General features: G+C 42.9%; 1 protein-coding gene across 5 annotated transcripts in view; it reads right to left on the bottom strand.

The window, feature by feature from the left end:
- LOC135387862 (dystrophin-like) overlaps positions 1-20,281 on the bottom strand; it is a 281,706-nt gene that overhangs the window by 245,589 nt on the left and 15,836 nt on the right. For 3 of the 5 annotated variants that reach the window (XM_064617042.1, XM_064617043.1, XM_064617045.1), the window contains exon 2: positions 1,261-1,322. In XM_064617042.1, coding sequence (XP_064473112.1) covers positions 1,261-1,322 — 62 coding nt within the window. Of the gene's footprint in view, positions 1-1,260; positions 1,323-5,549; positions 5,688-12,974; positions 13,570-20,281 lie in introns of those variants that run through there. The other 2 variants (XM_064617044.1, XM_064617046.1) reach the window with 2 other exon arrangements.

Below are 20,281 nucleotides of genomic sequence, written 5' to 3'. Positions count from 1 at the left end.
TGGCCAAATTCGGGGGGTAATTATCGGGTGATATTTTTTATTTGAAAATTCGGGTGTATTCGGGTTAAATCCCGTTACGGCATATTCTGTCGTCAGGAATTCGGGTGTATTCGGGTGATCTTTTTTTTTAAAATAAAAATTTGTCTTAACATGGAACTAATGTTTAGCAATGTTATCAAACTTTATTTTAATGCACGCTTATGAGTGTGCCACGCGACCTGGATGTTTTCGGGTAGATTCGGGTTAAACCAGAATTTTACAGATTTTGTTCGGGGGGTAAATATCGGGCGGATACGGGTTTAACCCTAAAAAGTCAGGCCCTATATATAAGATATAAGATACGATAGATAAGATATATAAGATATAAGATAAGATAATGTAGTAGATAGCCAAGATAAATAATTTGGCATCAAAATGTCCTTGGTAAATTTGGTCGGACTGAGGACTGGACTAGGCTTCCATGGACTTAGAATCCGTAGACTTAGGATATTTGGATGATCAAGATAAAAGACTGAACAGCTGTGACCTAAGGAAGCAACAAAATGCATGCTGTGAACAGATTTTAATGTTTAATTACAACATTACTGTAATTAAAATAAACTGGCTAATAAATGGTAATCGACTTCAACATTTCCCATCGAGATTGACACTCTTAAGATAGAGACAAACCACCCCATGGCACCCTCTTAGCAAACCACCATCCCAAATGACATTGTTCTGCCGATTGGTTAAAAACGGGAGGCACACGCCTTTTTGTAACACTTATGCAGCTACGTTAATTGTCGCAAAAAGGCGTATGCCTCACACTTTCCACAAATCAGGTGTGATGACGGCATAATTCTGCGCAACAGTTTGCCTCCAGCGTGCTACGCTGTGAAGTTCCCTTTTCAGTGCAGCTGTTGATATTCTTGATTATAGCTGCACACTTTTACTGGGTCTTTGAAGTAGTATTCCTTGTAGTAGTATTTGTCAGTTAATCATAGTTTAATGGTTCGTTCCTTAGTTCTGCCTACTAATTTAGAGCAACATTATTGATACTTCGAGACTGCTAATGGGCATCGTCACAAAAACAAAAGACTGAGTCAGATTGGATAGGCCATATCTGTGTACGCAACAAAAAAATGTCTCGAACCCCAATTTTTATATATTCAAAAGGTGCTCGACTACACATGTTTAGTTGTCTCCCGTCGTAACGTTTCCCATGATGCACACCCAAATACATGTAAAGAGCATGTAAAGAGCGTAAGAGCTTCTATTTACCTTTGCCAATTGAGAGTTGATCCATTTCGAAAATGTCTTCCGTTGCACGTCTTCGCGTTCGTCTGTGAAAGGAGAAGAAACAGTACTGTAGAGAAGAGGGTCTCCTTCTGCAACATCTGTTATACCGATACTGGTACAGGGAAATACATCTACATTATCAGTTTTCTGTAACATGTGAATTAATGACATTTTATTGTCAGTATTATACAATCAGTACATTATATAACTGATCTATCTCCATTTACTATGCATATATACCGGGTGTTTCAGTTAAATCCCCGGGCTAAATAATTCGCGAACGGGTGCACCAATCCACGAACTTTCTTTTTTACAAGTATCTGTCCGATACCACCTACAAGCTGCACACCGTGTGAATGAGTGGGAGGCGCTCATTATTAATATAAAAATGCAAATGAGTTTCGTCAAAAAGCGTATCTTCTAAAGCAGGGCGCTGTCGGCATTAAAATGGGTACTACCCCTTTTGTGACCTTCAGTGGACACCTTTTAGAGAAAAATCTGCCACCGAAGCGGGTCATTTGTTGCAGTAATTAATTGATTTCGGTTTACGCATTTTTGTCGCGGCTGGTCGCGGCGAAGCGCAAAAGGGCGTAATTCATTGGTGTAATTCATTAATGTAAGGACGTAATTTATTGATGGATAAGAGAGTGAAAGAGCGTCCTTTTGCGCTGCGCCGCGACCAGCCGCGACAAAAATACGTAAACCGAAACCAATTAATTACTGCAACAAATGACCCGCTTCGGTGGCAGATTTTTCTCTAAAAGGTGTCCACTGAAGGTCACACAAGGGGTAGTACCCATTTTAATGCCGACAGCGCCCTGCTTTAGAAGATACGCTTTTTTACGAAACTCATTTGCATTTTTATTTTAATAATGAGCGCCTCCCACTCATTCACACGGTGTGCAGCTTGTAGATGGTATCGGACAGATACTTGTAAAAAAGAAAGTTCGTGGATTGGTGCACCCGTTCGCGAATTATTTAGCCCGGAGATTTAACTGAAACACCCGGTATATTGACACTTTTATTATTAACCTCCCTGTAGCACTTGTTTAAATAGTTTAACTCTTAGTAAGTAGACCTTCTCTTTTTTTTTTCTGCCAAACAAATAGATTCCCCCTCTCTCTTTTCTTTTTCTTTTTGTTTCTTCCAGACTTCTATTATCCGCAGATCAGTTGCTTTGTACTAATGGTTGGGGGTATTTTATTTTGCACCCATATGAACATATGTGTCTTTACCTATTATACTGTCATACTTTATTCATTTATTTATTAACAATGCCTTTCATGGTCCCCGAAGCATTATAGCAAGGTTCGTCATTTATTAGAGGTTATTACACCATTTGGTTAATGAGTTACAATGTCACAAAAGAAAGAAAATGGGTTGCTGTATCACACCTTCTGCTTGCAGCGTGTACACACTACATCACTCTATTTTCTTTGGATACGTTATCATGTGATAAGCATAGATAACACTGCTTATCTAGGCCTTTGCAATATTGGCACTCTTCAAGAAACCCAATGAACAATGTAACACCTGAGCGTGTAACAAAACAAGGCAACAAAAAACACATAGGTTGCTGATTACAATTCTTGTTTTGTTGACCTTGTATCTCTTTATCTGTTACAAAAGTATCTGTTACGACCCATTTGCTGGTTTCTGCATGGCCTTATCTAGAACAGATAATGATAGCACAAAAAACACACTGTATCAGAACCAAATGTACCAGTGGATTATCCAAAATCCCCAGGAAGGTGGGGTCATTATTATTTATCTTATCTTCGAAGAAACAACTGTGGCTGGGGTCCTTAGCACATGTCCTTATCACATGGGGTATATATTACATATCATTGCTGACATGTCTCTGAATAACACACACAAAAAAATGGGAGTGTTGTTGCCAAACATTTGCGGGTGTGGCTCGGATAAATAACGAAAATGTATCCTGAACTATACGTGCCACACATACAACCATACATGCGCTACACGATATGTCTTCGTAGACATACTGTCGTCTGCTGTCACAGTCCTGTAGCCGACAGTGATTAATTGGAACGGGTCACCGATGGAGCTTTCGTATTACATAAGGAATGCAGGGGGATAGTTCACGCAGTTACTGCTGCATTCTTACAATTCCAAAGATGGTCCCTTATCTTATCAACGTTGTGCGGTGCATTCTACGAGGATTCTCGCTGGTCGTTAGGTGACCCTTATTTCAAATGTTCAACGTTGATGTAGCAGTCTACGTTTCTTGCAACGCAAGTATTGTTCACAGTACATTTTTGAATGTTTGTAACCATTCTATGTTTTTTTGTTCTGATTCATCGTCTGGTTGCTCGACATGGTTTTTGTTCTTTTTGCGGCTATTAAATGCTTTGTTATCAGAAAAAAAAAACAGAAATGCCATGATAAACTAGTACAGTCAAAAAACAGGACTTCACCGCATAGCACGCTGTGCGCCAACCATTGCCACAAATGATAGGGTTATCGATTCTCATTAGAAGGGAGAGGTGGGCGTACGCCCTTTTGTGGCAATTTGGATGTACGATAATTGCCACAAAGAGGCGTACGCCCACCTTTCTCTTTGAATCAGAAGCGATAACTCTATCATTCTTGGCAATGGTTGGCGCACAGCGTGCTGTGCGGTGAAGTTCTGTTTTTAGAGTGTAGCCATGCAAAGAAATGTTACGGTGCTGATTAAAATGCCAGCACACCTGGCCAGCACATAGGGCATCCACTTTTTTTGCCCACCAATACCGAACACCTGGGGGGGCCAGGGGGGGTTGCAAGCGCAACTCAGTGGGCTTTTGTGTACATAGCCCTTTGAATCAGTGCAATGTATGAAATCAAATTCTTGAGTCTCGAAAGCTGAGCACTGGGCACAGAGGATTCTAATAATAGGTTCTCTGCAGTAAGCTTCATGTAGATCAACGTAGCTTTGATTGCTAATTTTAGCTATTGCTAAATCTTTGGTGACCATGACGCAAACGAAAAACTCGAAGTCTTAAGGTTGTTACTATGAATTGGCCAATTCCCGAACATTTTACGGCCATATCACCCGGACTGCAACCACAAGCTCTGAATTTCCAAATGATGATTATGAAATACGATTATAATTTTAATATGAAAACATGAATTCTCGCATGCATTACATAGCACATAATTTGTTGCTTATTGTAGCATTGTCTTTAGTCAGGCATTATTCATAACCATGCTGGTAACAATGTGAGTGATTGCTTCTCATCATCAGCACAATAACAGGTTACAAGATGGTTTTCAAAGGCTGTGAAACCTTTGATATTATTCACAGTGCATACTACTTATTGCAGTCCTTCCTTCTTTGTGAATACATAACTCCATGCTGCTTCAAAAAAACGATTGAAACACATCCGATTGTGTCTTTTTATTATTATTATTATTATTATTATTATTGCAAACACAAAATGTTGAACAGCACTCTGTCAAAACATCTTGCGCAAGGTTGCTTTTGAAAAAAAGACTGACCACCTGTGTCAGAAAAGTAGACAAAACCACCTGTTGCGATGAAGTTCAAACAACACTTTTTTTTTTCGGCGAAAAGGAATGTGCCTTTAAATAAAAGCTGCACCAGAAAACATTTCTGGGAAGTCGTGAATTCGATACGCCCGCGGAAACCCGACCGGGTCTGCCAGACGTGCATTTGGCATTAAAATTGGGGTAGGCCCGTTCTCTCAAGATCAACGACTCTTTGATGTTGAGCTCTGGTATAGCTCTGGCACGCGATAGCCGTGTTCTGTGCTGTAATTCACACGCACCTATTCAAAAATTTCTGTCGTACACCTAGTACATAGTCGTGCTAATAACGACAAACTTTTAATTTCCTCGAGAGGTACTTCTTATATTTTGGTTGTGTATAAATTCGTAACGTACACAATATTCCTAAAAGAAACTCTCGTAAATATAGTAAACCACTCAATACAATACACTCCAACACTACAAAAACCTCGCGACTCTAGTGGTTCTAGCGCAAGGTGGTTGCTCATTTGCAAACAGACGACAGCAGTACACAGCCGAAGCATCGCTGCAACTCTTCTTTACACAATCACTGATAAGAACCGTACGATAAACTGACCGAAGCGAAATTCCCACTTATCCAAACTTTAAAGAAGACGTCTCTCAGATTCCAATCAATAAAAACTTTCTCACTAAGAAACGCCCAGCGATGCAAGCAGAAGCCAACAGTCGTCTGCGAGAAAAAGTTTAGCAGACGAGGAGGACGGTGTTATATATCTCACCTGCTGCAACGGGGGAATCCATAATGTATGCACATGGGTCACTATCGTGCTTATCGGTTCTTGAACGCAATGATAAAAGAAAGAAAACGTTACGAGCAACGTAAACGCCGAACTCCTGGGTGTACCCCTCCAAACATAGGAGGCGTCCTGTAACTCGAAAGAGGATAAGGAGGACATTTCCCTGCATGCTTTGCGGAGCGAAGGGCTGTTCTCTCCCTCCGCTTGTATCCAACAGCTGCATATACATACAAAGGGTTGTACGGTTGTACGTGAACCACGTGTACAGAAGCGGAGCTGTTCTAACTAGCATTTTTCTATTTTTTCGGAGCTGTTCTAACAGTAACTGTTGTAACAGAAAACACTGCCCATCTGGTGTCTGGTGATAAACTTTTGAAGCTGGAGTTCTTTCCAGCATATTTTTCATTAAAAAGTGAGAATGTGGTTGTTGTGTGTTTGTATACAATATTGTTACGAATTTCTTCCGCCAATCAGTGAAGTATGACCTGGTCACGTGGTCTTTAGCAAACAACTTTTGCGACAGCTCTGGGTCACTTATTTAGAGCCGGGTGTCGAACCGAAAAAGAAAAACACTATAATCTGCAAACCGGAATTGAACGAAAATCTTAATATTATTTACAAATTCCGTAGCAAAACAAAAAATAGTTGTGAAGATGTTCGTGCCAAGCGAAAAAGTTGGAACATTTGAAACTCAAAGGTAGTATATAAACATTAAAAGCAGTGTGGCGCATCATCTTAAAATTAGCTACTTCCTCTCCTTTGAGAAACTTCCGAATTCGGCACAACCTTTTTCGTTACCGCAGTGAGACCAGGGAGTTGGTTAGGACCCATGCTGGCCATGCATGAGAGATAACGGCGTATAGATAGAGACAAAGACACGCACGTGTCGTGTGGTACTGTGTGTCTTTGTTTCCATCTATACGCCGTTGTGTCCTACGAAGTGATTCCTCAAAAACTCTAATAAGGGGCATAAGCAAAACTTTCTATTCGCAAATCCGTCTGGTGTTTCTATTCAACTTTATGACAGTCTCGAACGAAAAAAAAAAAAAAAAAAAGCTCCCGCACCTGCAATAGCGGCCACGCGCACAGGACGATCCGAAACCAGTTCACAAAGAATATCATTGATGGCGTCTGTGCGGACGTTAAAACATGAACCGGTCCGAACTGATATGAACCTTCATTTTTTTTTTTTTTTTTTCGCTTGGAAGCTGAACCGCGGAGCTGAACCATTTTCCTGGAACCGGTACAAATAGGGGAACGAAAAACGTTTCGGTGCGACACCGTGCTTTAGAGTGCCATACTAAAGCGCGCGCCATTATTTGCACGTGCAATTAGTGTCTGTACAAAATATATTTAAAACACTAAGAAACACCGAAAAAAGTACAACCTTACAACACTGATAGGCAAAATATTGGCTGCATAATCTTTAGAGCGAATGAACATAATTTGCAACAATAACTTTTTTGCTTTTTTCTCCGGGCAAGTAAAGCCCTTCTGACGAACTAAACTTCATTCGCCAAGCACATCAGCTGTTAAAGGTCGGGCACCTTGGTTGTCCAATCACATGCGCAACGCATTCCTGTCAAAGTGTTTGGGGTGCACCATCACCTATACTCTTAAAAACGAACTTGACCACATAGCACGCTCCTAGCCAACCATCACCCCGAAAGACAACGTTCTCGCCCCTGATTTGTTGAAAACGGGAGGAGGAGCCTATTTTGTGCCGTGCATAATGGTAACAAAATAGGCTCCTCCTCCCGTTTTCAACAAATCAGGGGCGAGAACGTTCTCATTCTGGGTGATGGTTGGCTACACTCTTAAAAATGACCTTCACCACATAGCATGCTCCAGCCAACCATCACCCCGAATGACAACGTTCTCGCGCTAGATTTGTTGAAAACGGGAGGAGGAGCCTATTTTGTGCCATTATGCACGGCACAAAATAGGCTCCTCCTCCTGTTTTCAACAAATCAGGGGCGAGAACGTTGTCATTCGGGATGGTGGTTGGCTAGGAGCGTGCTATGTGGTGAAGTTCATTTTTAAGACGCTTTCAGACATATGTCGGCACAGTTCCAATAGAAGTCGGCCCAGGACGCACATTTCCCCAGGGCGTCAGTCGTGACGTTGCCCACATACGTGAGGCCGACAACGGCAAGCCCTATCACCATCACCACCACCACCATCATTTTTAAGAGTGTAGGAGCGTGCTATGTGGTGAAGTTCATTTCTAAGAGTGTACACTCTAAAAACAGCACTTCACCGCATAGCACGCCGTGTGCCAACCGTTGCCAAGTTTGATAGGGTTATCGCTTCTGATTCGAAAAGGGAGGTGGGCGTACGCCCCCCTCTCTCTTCGAATCAGAAGCGATAACCCTATCATTCTTACTGGTGGTGAAACTCATTTTTAAGAGTGTAGGCAACTGCTGTTCGTGCGTATACCATAAAAATAAATAAATAAAGTAGCGCAGTGGTAATCGATGCTTCATAGATGCTATAAAGATCTTGTATCACGCAAGGATTAACATTGATGATTATTTTGATTCCGCTGAAACATCAATGATTTAATTGGAAATTTGAGCGTTGATAATTTCGCCGATACAAAGCATTGAACAAAGCTGACAGAACAATCACACATCCGTTAACCGAATAACTCACACAATCAAGCAAAGAACGAAAGGTAACACAAAAGCATTCGAATTCCAGTTAGAACAACCAGCCATAGGTAAGCTTCATGGGTAAAAAAAAGTAACGTAAAATTAGTGTCAGCAACAGTACACACTTACAGATAATCCGGTACCGGTTCCGGTATACTAAAAATACAGTCACAATTAGCCTACAAAAATATAACTTAATTTTCAGTTACTCCTTTTGAAATGTAGCTGTTTACGGCTTTACGACGTTAACGTAACTTAATTACTTTACAGTTACTTTTTCAGAAAAAGAAAGCCGAATAAACGCAACTTTAAAAAACTTTATATTACAACTTGTACTCTCCCAGCATAGTTATATACCGTGTTACGAACAGATGGGTCCTAACAGCACGGTGTGAGTTATAGTCTACACTGTTAAAAATGAACTTCACCGCCTAGCACGCCCCTAGCCAATCATCATCCCGAATGACAACGCTCGCACCACTGATTTGTTGAAAACGGGAGGCGGGGCCTTCTCTGTAGCCATTATGCACGGCATAATTGGTATAAAAAAGGCGAACGCCTCCCATTTTCATGAAATCAATTGAACAGAACGTTATATAACGTTCTGCTAAATTGATTTCATAAAAATGCTAGGAGGAAAATTCGCTAGGAGCGTACTACGTGGTGAAGTTTGCAGTTATCATTACTTGCAATTTAGTTACTGCCCATCACCGATAAGAACCAGCAAAGCTCTTCCGCAAATGCACACACAAAAAAAGAAAACTAAAGAAATCAATTAAAAGCGGCATCAAGTCGGTACAAGCAACGGTACAGACTTACAGATATCCGGTACCGGTTCCAATGTACCGCGGTACTGCGGCAGCACTCTCGGTCCCAACCCCAGCACATTCGGATATGTGGTACCGAGTGATGAGATGCCTTCGTGAATGGTATGCATGGTGAGATGTCGGCCGTTGCATTGAAACGGCTGTCCGAAGGGACGCGAGAATTCGAGAACACTTTCTGCAACGCCCACCACGCAGAAGACGATTCATCGGATGTCTCTCAGGATCGGAGGGAAGTTACTGGGGCAGGACAATCTCGGTCCCACGAAAGAAAGTGGCGTGCGGAGTGGACACATTATCGGAGAGTCGCGACCTGCACTCTTAAAAATGAACTTCACCGCATAGCACGCTCCTAGCCAACCATAATCTCGAGCGATATCGTTATCTGCCCCGATTTGTTGAAAACGGGAGGCGTACGCCTTTTCTGTGACACTTATGCGGTTCATAATTGTCACAAAAAAAAAGGCGTACGCCTCCCGTTTTCAACAAATCGGAGGAGATAACGATATCATTTGAGATTATAGTTGGCTAGGAGCGTGCTATGCGGTGAAGTTCATTTTTAAGAGTGTGGATCCAAACCAGAACCAGAAGGACCTCTTCATGATGGTATAGTTGAAATCGTGCGCCGGATAGCGGTTAGATATAGATGTGCCGGATAGAGGGGGGGCAGCGGACCCCGGCCGGCGTCGCCAGAGAGGGCGCCGAACGGCATGCCCTGCACTCTAAAAACAGAGTTTCACCGCATAGCACACAGTGCGGCAACCATTGCCACGAATGATAGGGTTATCGGTTTTGAGTGGAAGACAGAGGGAGGCGTACGCCCCTTTTGTGGCAATTTTCGTATATCCAAATTGTCACAAAAAGGCGTACGCCCCTTCCCTCTGTCTTCCAATCACCAGCGGTAACACTATCATGCGTGACAATAGTTGGCGCGCAGAGTGCTATGCGGTGAAGTTCTGTTTTTAGAGTGTATCATTCGTGACAAGGGTTGGTGTATACAGTGTGCTATGCGGTGAATTTCTGTTTTTAGAGTGTGGCAGGTTGTCTGTACAGTATAAAGCGGGAATGAAGAGAATTTGAATTTACTATCTCGGCAGTATAAGATTGAGCGTTTTCCTGTCCCATTCACATCCAGATATCCAACGGAGACGTTCATAGGACGTCCCCCGGACTGCAAAATGAGGAAGAAAGTCTGTTTTCACGGACGTCGCACGGACGTAAACGGGACGTTCACGAACATCCCTGGGATATCCAAATGTCCAATTCAGTTCTTCCCCAGGATATCCTTGGGACATAGTTGGTTTACTGCGTGTTTACAGAGCTTCTGATGGCAGTGAGAGAGAGAAAAGGGGGGGGGGAGGCGCTTCACGTTTACCCTTTCCCGGGCGCAAACTCGCCTCGAGACGACTCTGCACCATGCTATTTGTCTTCCATAACGATAACTGTTGCAGAGACACGCGCTGTTCCTATACACTCTTAAAAACAAAGGGGGCGTACTTTAACTCCTTTTTCTTGCCACATATATCACTCCCTTTTGGAGAGTACCATTACCCTCAAAAAGGAGTCGCCTCACTCCCTCATGGGAGTACTATTACTCCCTCACTCCCTACCGGAGAGTATAATATTACTCACCAGTAGAAAGTTAGAGCGTAACCCCACTCCTTAAAGGAAGTGTGGAGACTCCTTTTTGAGAGTAATTGTACTCTCCAAAAAAGGAGTGATATATGTGGCAAGAAAAAGGAGTTAAAGTACTCCCTTTATTTTTTTAAGAAAGTACGCTCTTCCCGGGCGGTCCTATGCTAATCTATATATTTTTTAGTTTTATCAGACTTGTGTCGATTATTAAATGAAGTAATATCTGCACCACCTTGTATATATTCATTCCTCTTTGAGTCTTCTTTTTGCTTACGCGCCCCGTTGCCATCCTGGGCTAACCTTCGCTACCCCTTAACCACCACCACCGGGGCACGTAAGCAAAAAGAAGACTCAAAGAGGAATGAATATACAAGGTGCTGCAGATATTACCTCATTTAATAATCGAAACAAGTCTGATAGAAATAAAAAATATGTAGATTGTAGATAAGGATCGCAACACGGTTGTGTTGACGTCAGCGTCCACCGTTGGCTCCGAAGAAACTCCGTTGCAGTCAGGCCAAAAGGGTACACTCTTAGAAATGAACTTCACCACATAGCACGCTCGTAGCCAACCATCATCCCGAATGACAACGTTCTCGCCCCTGATTTGCTGAAAACGGGAGGAGGAGCCTATTTTGTGCCATTATGCACGGCACAAAATAGGCTCCTCCTCCCGTTTTCAACAAATCTAAGGCGAGAACGTTGTCATTCGGGGTGATGGTTGGCTAGGAGCGTGCTATGTGGTGAAGTTCATTTTTAAGAGTGTACAGGGTCGTATAATGGCCCGAACCTCTATGACGGAACACTGCTCCTAAACCGCTATGACCAGCCTCGAGACACGCGTACTTCAGCTGCTTCTACATACCCTGTGACGTCACGCGTCGGCTTCGTACAGGCGCTCTGGGAAAGGGAAGCCTCTGGCAGCCTCCTCCCCAGACTGTGGTTTCGATTTAGATTAGCTGATATTTCCGCATAATACATTGCGTAAAAGGGAAACCATGTCCGTAGCCAGTATTACACTCTTAGAAATGAACTTCACCGCATAGCACGCTCCTAGCCAACCATCATCCCGAATGACAACGTTCTCGACTCTGATTTGTTGAAAATGGGAGGAGGAGCCTATTCTGTGCCGTGCATAATGGGCACAAAATAGACTCCGCCTCCCATTTTCAACAAATCTACACTCTTAAAAATGAACTTCACCGCACAGCACGCTCCCACCCAACCATCATCTTGAATGATATCGCTATCTGCCCTGATTTGCTGAAAACGGGAGGCGTACACCATTTTTGTGACACTTCCCAAGCAGCACAATGTACTGAAAGTGGAGTGCAATAGGGGTGGACGGTATGTGTCTTATCAATGTTCTTTAGTTTCACCAGTCTGTTCAAGGCCTTTTACCTACCCGTTCACCCCTATTGCACTCGACTTTCAGTACATTATGCTGCTTGGGTTATGCTGTTCATAATTGTCACAGAAAAGGCGTACGCCCCCCGTTTTCAACAAATCAGGGCAGATAACGCTATCATTCGAGATGATGGTTGCCTAGGAGCGTGCTATGCGGTGAAGTTCATTTTTAAGAGTGTAGGGGGCCAACATGTACCAAAAGCGTCGCGCAACTTTTTTTTTTTTTTTTTCAAATATCGTTCCGAAGGAAAAAAAAAAAGAAAAGAAAACTGAACTAAACGTGGATGTGCTTCTTCTTTTTCGCTTTCTTCCGAACCAACGGGACTTCGCTGAATGAATACAGAATGAATGAATGAATGAATATAGCACTTTGCTGAATGAATGCATAGAGCATTTCCATCATCGCACTCGGACACAACTAGAATGTGACGGGTGTCGACCGACTCTCTCTAATTTGAAAAATCGGAAGGATTTTGTCATTGACATCGTTATCCGTAAATGGAATGCACTCTTCTAACTTATTCCGAGTTGCCCCTTAACTTCGCGTGCCCATTGTTTCGCGAATCGTCCACACGGCACATATATTCGCGGCCACTAAATTTCGCGAATACTGGATGCTAGAAATTTGAGGAATAATTGTTTCGTTTTGCGATAAGCACGGGATGGCCCGCACCGCATTTGATAACAGCGGCACTGCGCATATAGTTCAAATAGTTTAAAAAATAGTTCAAAGGCTTACTAGTAATCTTTGTAACAACCTGTGAAAATATAGTTTGCGACTGACGAATATACTTTCTGATACGTCAATCGAAACTTTCGCCCGCCATTAAAAATTCGCGCGAATATTAAAGGTTTTAGGGTAGTTGGCAAACAGTAACAGTCCTTACCCTTCCGACGAACGATCTTGAGCCATGTTGCCATGGACATTATCGCCGGCTTCCAACCTCACCGCATGACGTCACCAAGCGTCACCGCATCGTCACTTTCACTCCGCACCCAATGTTTGGTTACACAAGACACCGCCAGGCGTGCTCGCTTCGCACGTTGCGCTTGAGAACGTTGAATAACTCCAATGGACAATGACCTCCAAAAAGCACACCTCACGTTCACGACATCTAAATTTTTTTACACGATGGCGGGGTGGTAAACTGGGTAGTAAACTGGGTGGTAAACTAGTGACACACAGCCGGTACATCCTCCTTACATTTCTTGTTGAAAAATGGAACCTATTTGGTGACCGATGAGGATATGGATTCGTACGTCGTGCCGACGACGAAGGTCTCGTCTGATGATGTTGATTTCACAGCGAAGATATATGTCATCGAAGTAAACTATTTAGACGTGGTGACATATGCAATGGAAGAAGATCATGAAGGTATGACATGTCCTCAAAGAATATTTTGAAGCGGTGGTATGCCCTCAAAGAACATGTTGAAGTGATGATGTGCAATCGAAGGATATTTCAACGTGACGACATGCCTCAAAAAGAGATTTCGAAGGGCTATGCGTCCATATGTAGAGTTGAACTTCTTAAAAAGAGAAACTAAATTTGACATTTACTCACTGACAGCTATCCTTTACAATGTCTGTCATCGATAAAACGTATGCCATAAAAATGAGACAATGTGCTAATAGTAATAACGTGCTATTCTGCTAAGTGTGTTGAAATTTACAAATAATACGAATAACCAAAAGTACATTTTAGCATACAAGACGGCAAGGGTCGGGATTTCAGATATTGTTGCTGTAGAGCGGGTGCTCAGAAAAGGCCGATGAACAGAATTTGAAGAATAAATATAGCCACATATGGTGACTCTTACCTAATAAATAAACGCGGGAAATGCGAAAGTTAATAAATGATAAAACCCTGCTCAATGGTCTCGTCAAATGACGAGGTGTAGCATGAGTTGTATCTCGTGAAACACAAAGCTACAAATGTGTACATGTATAAATAAACGCGTTGCGTCGAGTAGAGATAGTGTTGTATTCTTCTGCCGTAATCGTTGAGTTGGAGCCAGATAGCGTTTTTAAAAGAGCCTCGGAGATCTCAATAAATATCACCCTGACGGCCTTTGAGGCAAAAACAATTGATGTCACCAACTGGACGACAACTTCCGTGATGGCTGTTACACGTTTTCTGAAGCTGCTAGAATTGTCTCTCGAGCTAAAATAGTTAAATACACAAATTCACGATCAGTGTGATGCCACATAAATAGAATTCATGGATGAATGCGCGATATAGTACAAAATGATAATACATTTCTTGTGGCAGAAACCTGCAAGACGGCGAGCTCAAATATGACGTTTCTTTTCAAGCAACTGTTTTTTTTTAAAATAGTTTTTCGTTATACCTGGCAGTTGCTATATAGTTTTTCGCTATACTTGGTAAGTTACTCCAAAGTAAGGTATGACCGCTGCAAGGTATGACTTGAGAGAGCGAACCCAGTGGGTGTGTCGGATAAGGAACGGTGGACTTACTACCGGGTGCTGAGATCGCCTTACGCGGGAAATATATATCTGGTTGTCGATACTGAAAAAACTAACGCAAACAATAAAATTTCACCACCCTGATTGAGACAAGCACGAATACACTATTGTTTACCCCATCACAATAGGTGTACGTGCCCTGACAAAAACCACACACAGCACGCACAACACTAAGTTTCACACTTCCGTCACTTGAACTACCACGTACACTCCGGGCATGCGCTAAACCTCACCACCAACAGCAACGTCGCGACACTTTCACGACAACATTCTCGGTATACTCTCCTTTGAACACTGGCTCCCGTGGTCACCGCTTACTTTAACGCCCTGTCACGATAAAAATTACAATCACAACACGTCAGGATAACACAGATCCAACCGTGCACGATAACATTATATTCCTCTCGGCGTCACCGGTGCGCGAAATGTCGTCTGCTACGAAGCGCTGCATCGTCTGCGACGGAACGCCGTGTCGTCTGCGCAGGTAAAATTCGCAGGTGATCGCGGTTGCACAACAAACTGACCCCTATATCGCGCACCTGTTTCATTCAAATACTGTTTTACCGCAGGTACGAACACCTTTCATTCTGAATAGAAAACGCTCAGGCGTTTACTACGCGCTACGAAAGGAGAGAGAGAGAGAGAGAGAGAGAGAGAGAGGGAAAGAGAGAGAGAGGCGGGTATTTACAGGATACATGCTTGGATGAGCGACGGTGGTCAAAAGAATAAAGTACGCATGTAGAGTGCGCACGCGTTTACTGGGCGCAGGGTGTTTGTTGGGAGGCTCCACAGAGTTAAAGCCATCGACCTTTCGCGGTCCACGGTGTCGAATGTGGGCGTACGGATTGACGGCGGAATAAATTCAGCGGGGCTGTTTTCAACTTTTATCGCTTGGTGGTACACTGTACATAGACGTAGATGTCGGTCATTTATTTATTCCGTAATACTTGACGCGATGCTTTGTGATGCACAGTTTGTCCGAGGATTTCTTCTGCACTCTTAAAAATGAACTTCACCGCACAGCACGCTCCTAGTCAAGTAATCATCTCGAATGATATCGTTATCTGCCCCGATTTGCTGAAAACGGGAGACGTACGCCTTTTTTGTGACACTTATGCTGTTCATAATTGTCAAAAAAAAAAGGTGTACGCCTCCCTTTTTCAACAAATCAGGGCAGATAACGATGTTTAATTCGTCTCGTGGCTCTGAGGGTATTATAAATAAATAAATAAACAAATTCGAGACGATGGTTGGCCTGGAGCGTGCTATGCGGTGAAGTTCATTTCCAAGAGTGTGGACATTAAATGACGCGCAGTATCAAGAACTCTGCAAGTAATATGCGGATAACAGTTATCTTCTTCATAATGCATAATGTAAAACCATCCGCTCGCTTGCTTCAATCTCCATCAGCTCGCTTGCTTCCTAGCCATTTTTTCATTGCCTTCTTTATAAGTTGACACCTAACACGTTTTCTGTTTTTTTTATTTTGCGTGTTTTTGTTTTTTTCAGTTATGCTCAGTGCATATATAAATTATGATTTGTTCCGCAGCAATTTCTTTGGCATGCTGAAGGTCATGATGCAATGGGAAAATATAGATATAATAAAAAAAGAAAGATACACGAAGAGGGCACAACGGCACAAAAGGCGGAAAATGGAAGAATAAAAGTAAAAAAGGAATAGAAACCGAAGCACGCGCAACGAAAAGGAGAGGAGGAAAGAATAAGAGCCACTCCCTCGAGGTTAGCGACGGGCGGCAATCCTTTCGGCTCTTATTGGCTACCGTTTGGGCAATCGACTGTTTATAGGCATTGGGTGCTACAGCTGGAGCCGAGTATTTTTGGGAAGCACTGGAGCGAGGAGGGCAGGGAAGGGGATGGATACTCAAAATAAGTCTCTCGGAGAGCTTTGTTCCCCTGAACTGCGGCAATTTGTGCTTCTCGGGCTCTCAGCAAAATCACGTTCTGAAAGAAAAGCGAGACGGATGTTTTCTTTTAAATCTTTTGAGATGCCGTGATTGCACAAGACGTACACCCGATGTACAGACGTGCATCGGGTACATCCGTACATATGTCACATGTACGCAGACTTGTACGTATTTGGAGTATTGTATTTAAAAATACTGTATTTTAAATACGATTTTCGGTATTTTGGTACTCTACTCAATACTTTTTGTTTTGTTACTCGATTTAAAATACATTTTATGGTATTTTGTACTCAATACCCTAATTACATATTTTGGATCTCCCTCTCAAACTTTCTGTGTCTCGTCTTTCCATTATCTTGCTTGTTCAGTGGAAATTTCCTGAGTCCCTCGGACTTGACCCGGACATTGGCCCTTCTTGGAAGTCCCCATTTAGAGATCTTGCCCCGTGTGTACTAATCCTTGGCCAGTGAGGGTTCTATTCTGTGTGCCTTGACGCGGTTACGCCGAATTCTGACCTCACCGTGCAGGGACTTGCTAGAAGTTTGCTTTGTTCTGGGTCACATATACTTAGTGGAGTTACGTGGTACCTCTTCGTCATCTTTTTGAGACTTGTGTTTAGATGACTCCTATCAGACAGCGGCGGCTAGCGTAGTGCGCGAGGTTTACGTCATTCATGTCACATAGCGGCGACTTGCCGCATTGACCAGTGATCCGTGACTTTTTGCGTTCAATGCTAAATAGTATCTTAATTGTATTTCAAATACTTTTTGAAGTATTTTGTACTCTATCTTAATTACTTTGGTTTTCATGTATTTATACTCCATCTTAATTACATTCTAACGTTAGTATTTATTATCTTATCTTAAATACATTTTTGAGTATCTTGTACATGTCTGCATGTACGGATGTACATCGGTACACAGCCGATATGTACAGATGTAACACCGGCGAACAGAGCCTAACGTGTGGTTAGAAAACAAAACATCGTGTGAAATACTACCACCAAACTACTTTACTACGCATGCCATCTTGTATAAGAAGGGTGTGGCACCTGCATTAGGTGGCCGTTAGTGTCCGTTCATATCGTATATGCAGTTATACGATGATGGCATGTCATATCGTGTGCAGTGATATAAAATACAGTGAAGTCAGTATGTTTTCGTAGCGCTGTAAGATGTTATGCGGTTTCTGGGAAAGTCCCTGTACTAAAGCGCAACTACTTTTTGTACAGCCTTTCTCCCAATTCGTCGAGGCTAAATATACCGACTACGTTCCCAGTGGCTTTTCTTTCCTAGTACAGCCTAGAAATATATGTTTCTCGCCATTTCATTTTTTCTTTCTCTTCTTGTTTGTTTTTTTTTTTTTGAGACGGCGAACTGCGCGAAAGTTAATGAAGCGCGAATATACGGTGAGCGTTTGTGATACTCGGTGTGGGGCTGAACATGATTAATATTTATTGATTTTCACTTTAAACCCCGGTAAACCCTGTTTGAGGAAAATTCTTCTGCTGTGTGGTTTTGTCTTCTTTTCTTCTTTGCTTTTTTTTCCTTCTGGTTTTCTTGTTTCTTTCTTTCTAGTTTAGCAATGGAGACGGTAGCGTCTTATTTCGGTCAAAGTGTCATTACGGTCAATGTCTCATTATGCCCAATAATCCTTTACTCCCGAAGTCTCTCACTACTTTCCAAATCCCACTTCGGTCGAAGGCGCCTCGTCACGTTCAAAAGTCTTCTCATTTCGGTAATTAAAAAAAATTGATCCACCGCGCTAGCCGTGTAAGCGATGAGTGACATTTACCGTAATGAGACTTTGACCGAAATGAGGTACAAACATGGAAATAATCTGACGCAGCGAGATGGTGATGCGACAAAGAAAGGGATTTTTTTAAGAGTTACAGTAGAGTAGAGTTAGAGTTAGTTAGAGAAAAAGAGGGACAACAGATTGAATGGTCGAATAGGACCGTGCTATGTGTTGAAACTCATTTTTAAGAGTGTACGTAATACGTACCTACGTACGTACCGGTATGTCATAACTTTAGTACTTGGAGAAAACCATCTGAAAGACTTTTTGTTCCTGTCTCTATATAAAGTATTTGTCTAGAAAAAAAAAAAAAAAAACGCACCCGAACATTGACGCGCGCCTTCCTGTTCAATCCGCTCTGCGGGGTGAAACGAGGAGAAGTAGGGAAAACGTCACCAGTGATGTCATTACGGTCACCTTTGTGATACGTGCGTGTGTTCTGTTTCTCTCCCTGTTCTCCCTGTGTAGCAGACGATATTTCCCTAAACCAATCAACTGGCTGTACAGTGGTGACGTCAAAGCGACTATAGTTGCGGGCAATACCAAACGCCACCTATGTAGAGAAAGCCTGTGCGAATTCAAGAACCCGCAAATGATTGCAGCTCACCTGGAACCTGCAGACCTAAATATTTAGACAAAAACTGCAACACGCTTTCCAGAAAATTAGTTTTCACAAAGATTGAGACCGTTTTGCGGTTTATTTCCAACTTTTCCCATTTTGTCGCTTTTGATTCGACGAGAGAGAGGGGCGTACGCCTTTTTGTGGCAATTTGAATATATGGTAATCGCCACAAAAAGGCGCACGCCTCCCTCTCCCCTCGAATCACAAGCGATAACCCTATCATCCGCGGCAATGGTTGGCGCACAGCGTGCTATGCGGTGAAGTTCTGTTTTCAGAATGTACACTCTTAAAAATGAACTTCACCACATAGCACGCTCCTAGCCAACCATCACCCCGAATGACAACGTTCTCGCCCCTGATTTGTTGAAAACGGGAGGCGGAGGCTATTTTGTGTCATTATGCACGGCACAAAATAGGCTCCGCCTCCTGTTTTCAGCAAATCAGGGGCGAGAACGTTGTCATTCGGGATGATGGTCGGCTAGGAGCGTGCTATGCGGTGAAGTTCTGTTTTTAGAGTGTGCACTCTTAAAAATGAGTTTCACCGATAATCTCGAATGACAACGTTCTCGTCCCTGATTTGTTGAAAACGTGGGGCGGAGCCTATTTTGTGACACTTATGCTGTTCATAATTGTCACAAAAAAGGCGTACGCCTCCCGTTTTCAGCAAATCAGGGACGATAACGATATCATTCGAGATTATGGTTGGCTAGGAGCGTGCTATGAGGTGAAGTTCATTTCTAAGAGTGTAGGTGGTGTTGGCATTGCCACCATAGTGCTCACGGTTGCGATTTTTAAAGTCGAACTCCGCGATATTGATGCAACTGTCGAATGAATCACTTCGCATAGTACACGTTAATGTGCAGCTTAACGGCTTGGCACTTTCCTCGCTTCTTTAGTATTCCCCATATCACTGTTTCGTACGTGGAATCAGTGCACGCTATGGGTATAGTGAACTTTCGCTCGAGTCCCATTTTTGAGCGCCAGCGTGCCGCGTGTGAAATGGAAGCAGACTGACAGCGTTTCCACGTCCCGTCATTTTCCATCGTTTGCTCAGTTCCTGTGACTCTAAAAATACTTGACGGCTGAAAGGTATTCGTGTCAGCGGTAGCGTGCTACTGGTCTACTCAGCTCAAGGTCGCGGGTTCGATCACGGCCGAGGACGGCAGCGACGACGTGAGGGAGGTAAACATTGCTTCTAAAGCAAGTACACACAGACACACACACCAGCGGCATGGCTAAATAACATTGAAAGATGAAATTCACTGAAAAGGTTAGCCAGCTGTAGGACTCGAACCCACATCTTCTGGATTACCGGTCCAGGGCTCGACCAATTGAGCTAAGCTAACACGCCTTCTCAGCCACT

Source organism: Ornithodoros turicata, chromosome 3, assembly GCF_037126465.1.
Source record: "Ornithodoros turicata isolate Travis chromosome 3, ASM3712646v1, whole genome shotgun sequence".
Classification (NCBI taxonomy): Eukaryota; Metazoa; Arthropoda; class Arachnida; order Ixodida; family Argasidae; genus Ornithodoros; species Ornithodoros turicata.
Note: the sequence above shows the minus strand (reverse complement) of the source record. Positions and strands in the feature narration are given on the sequence as shown.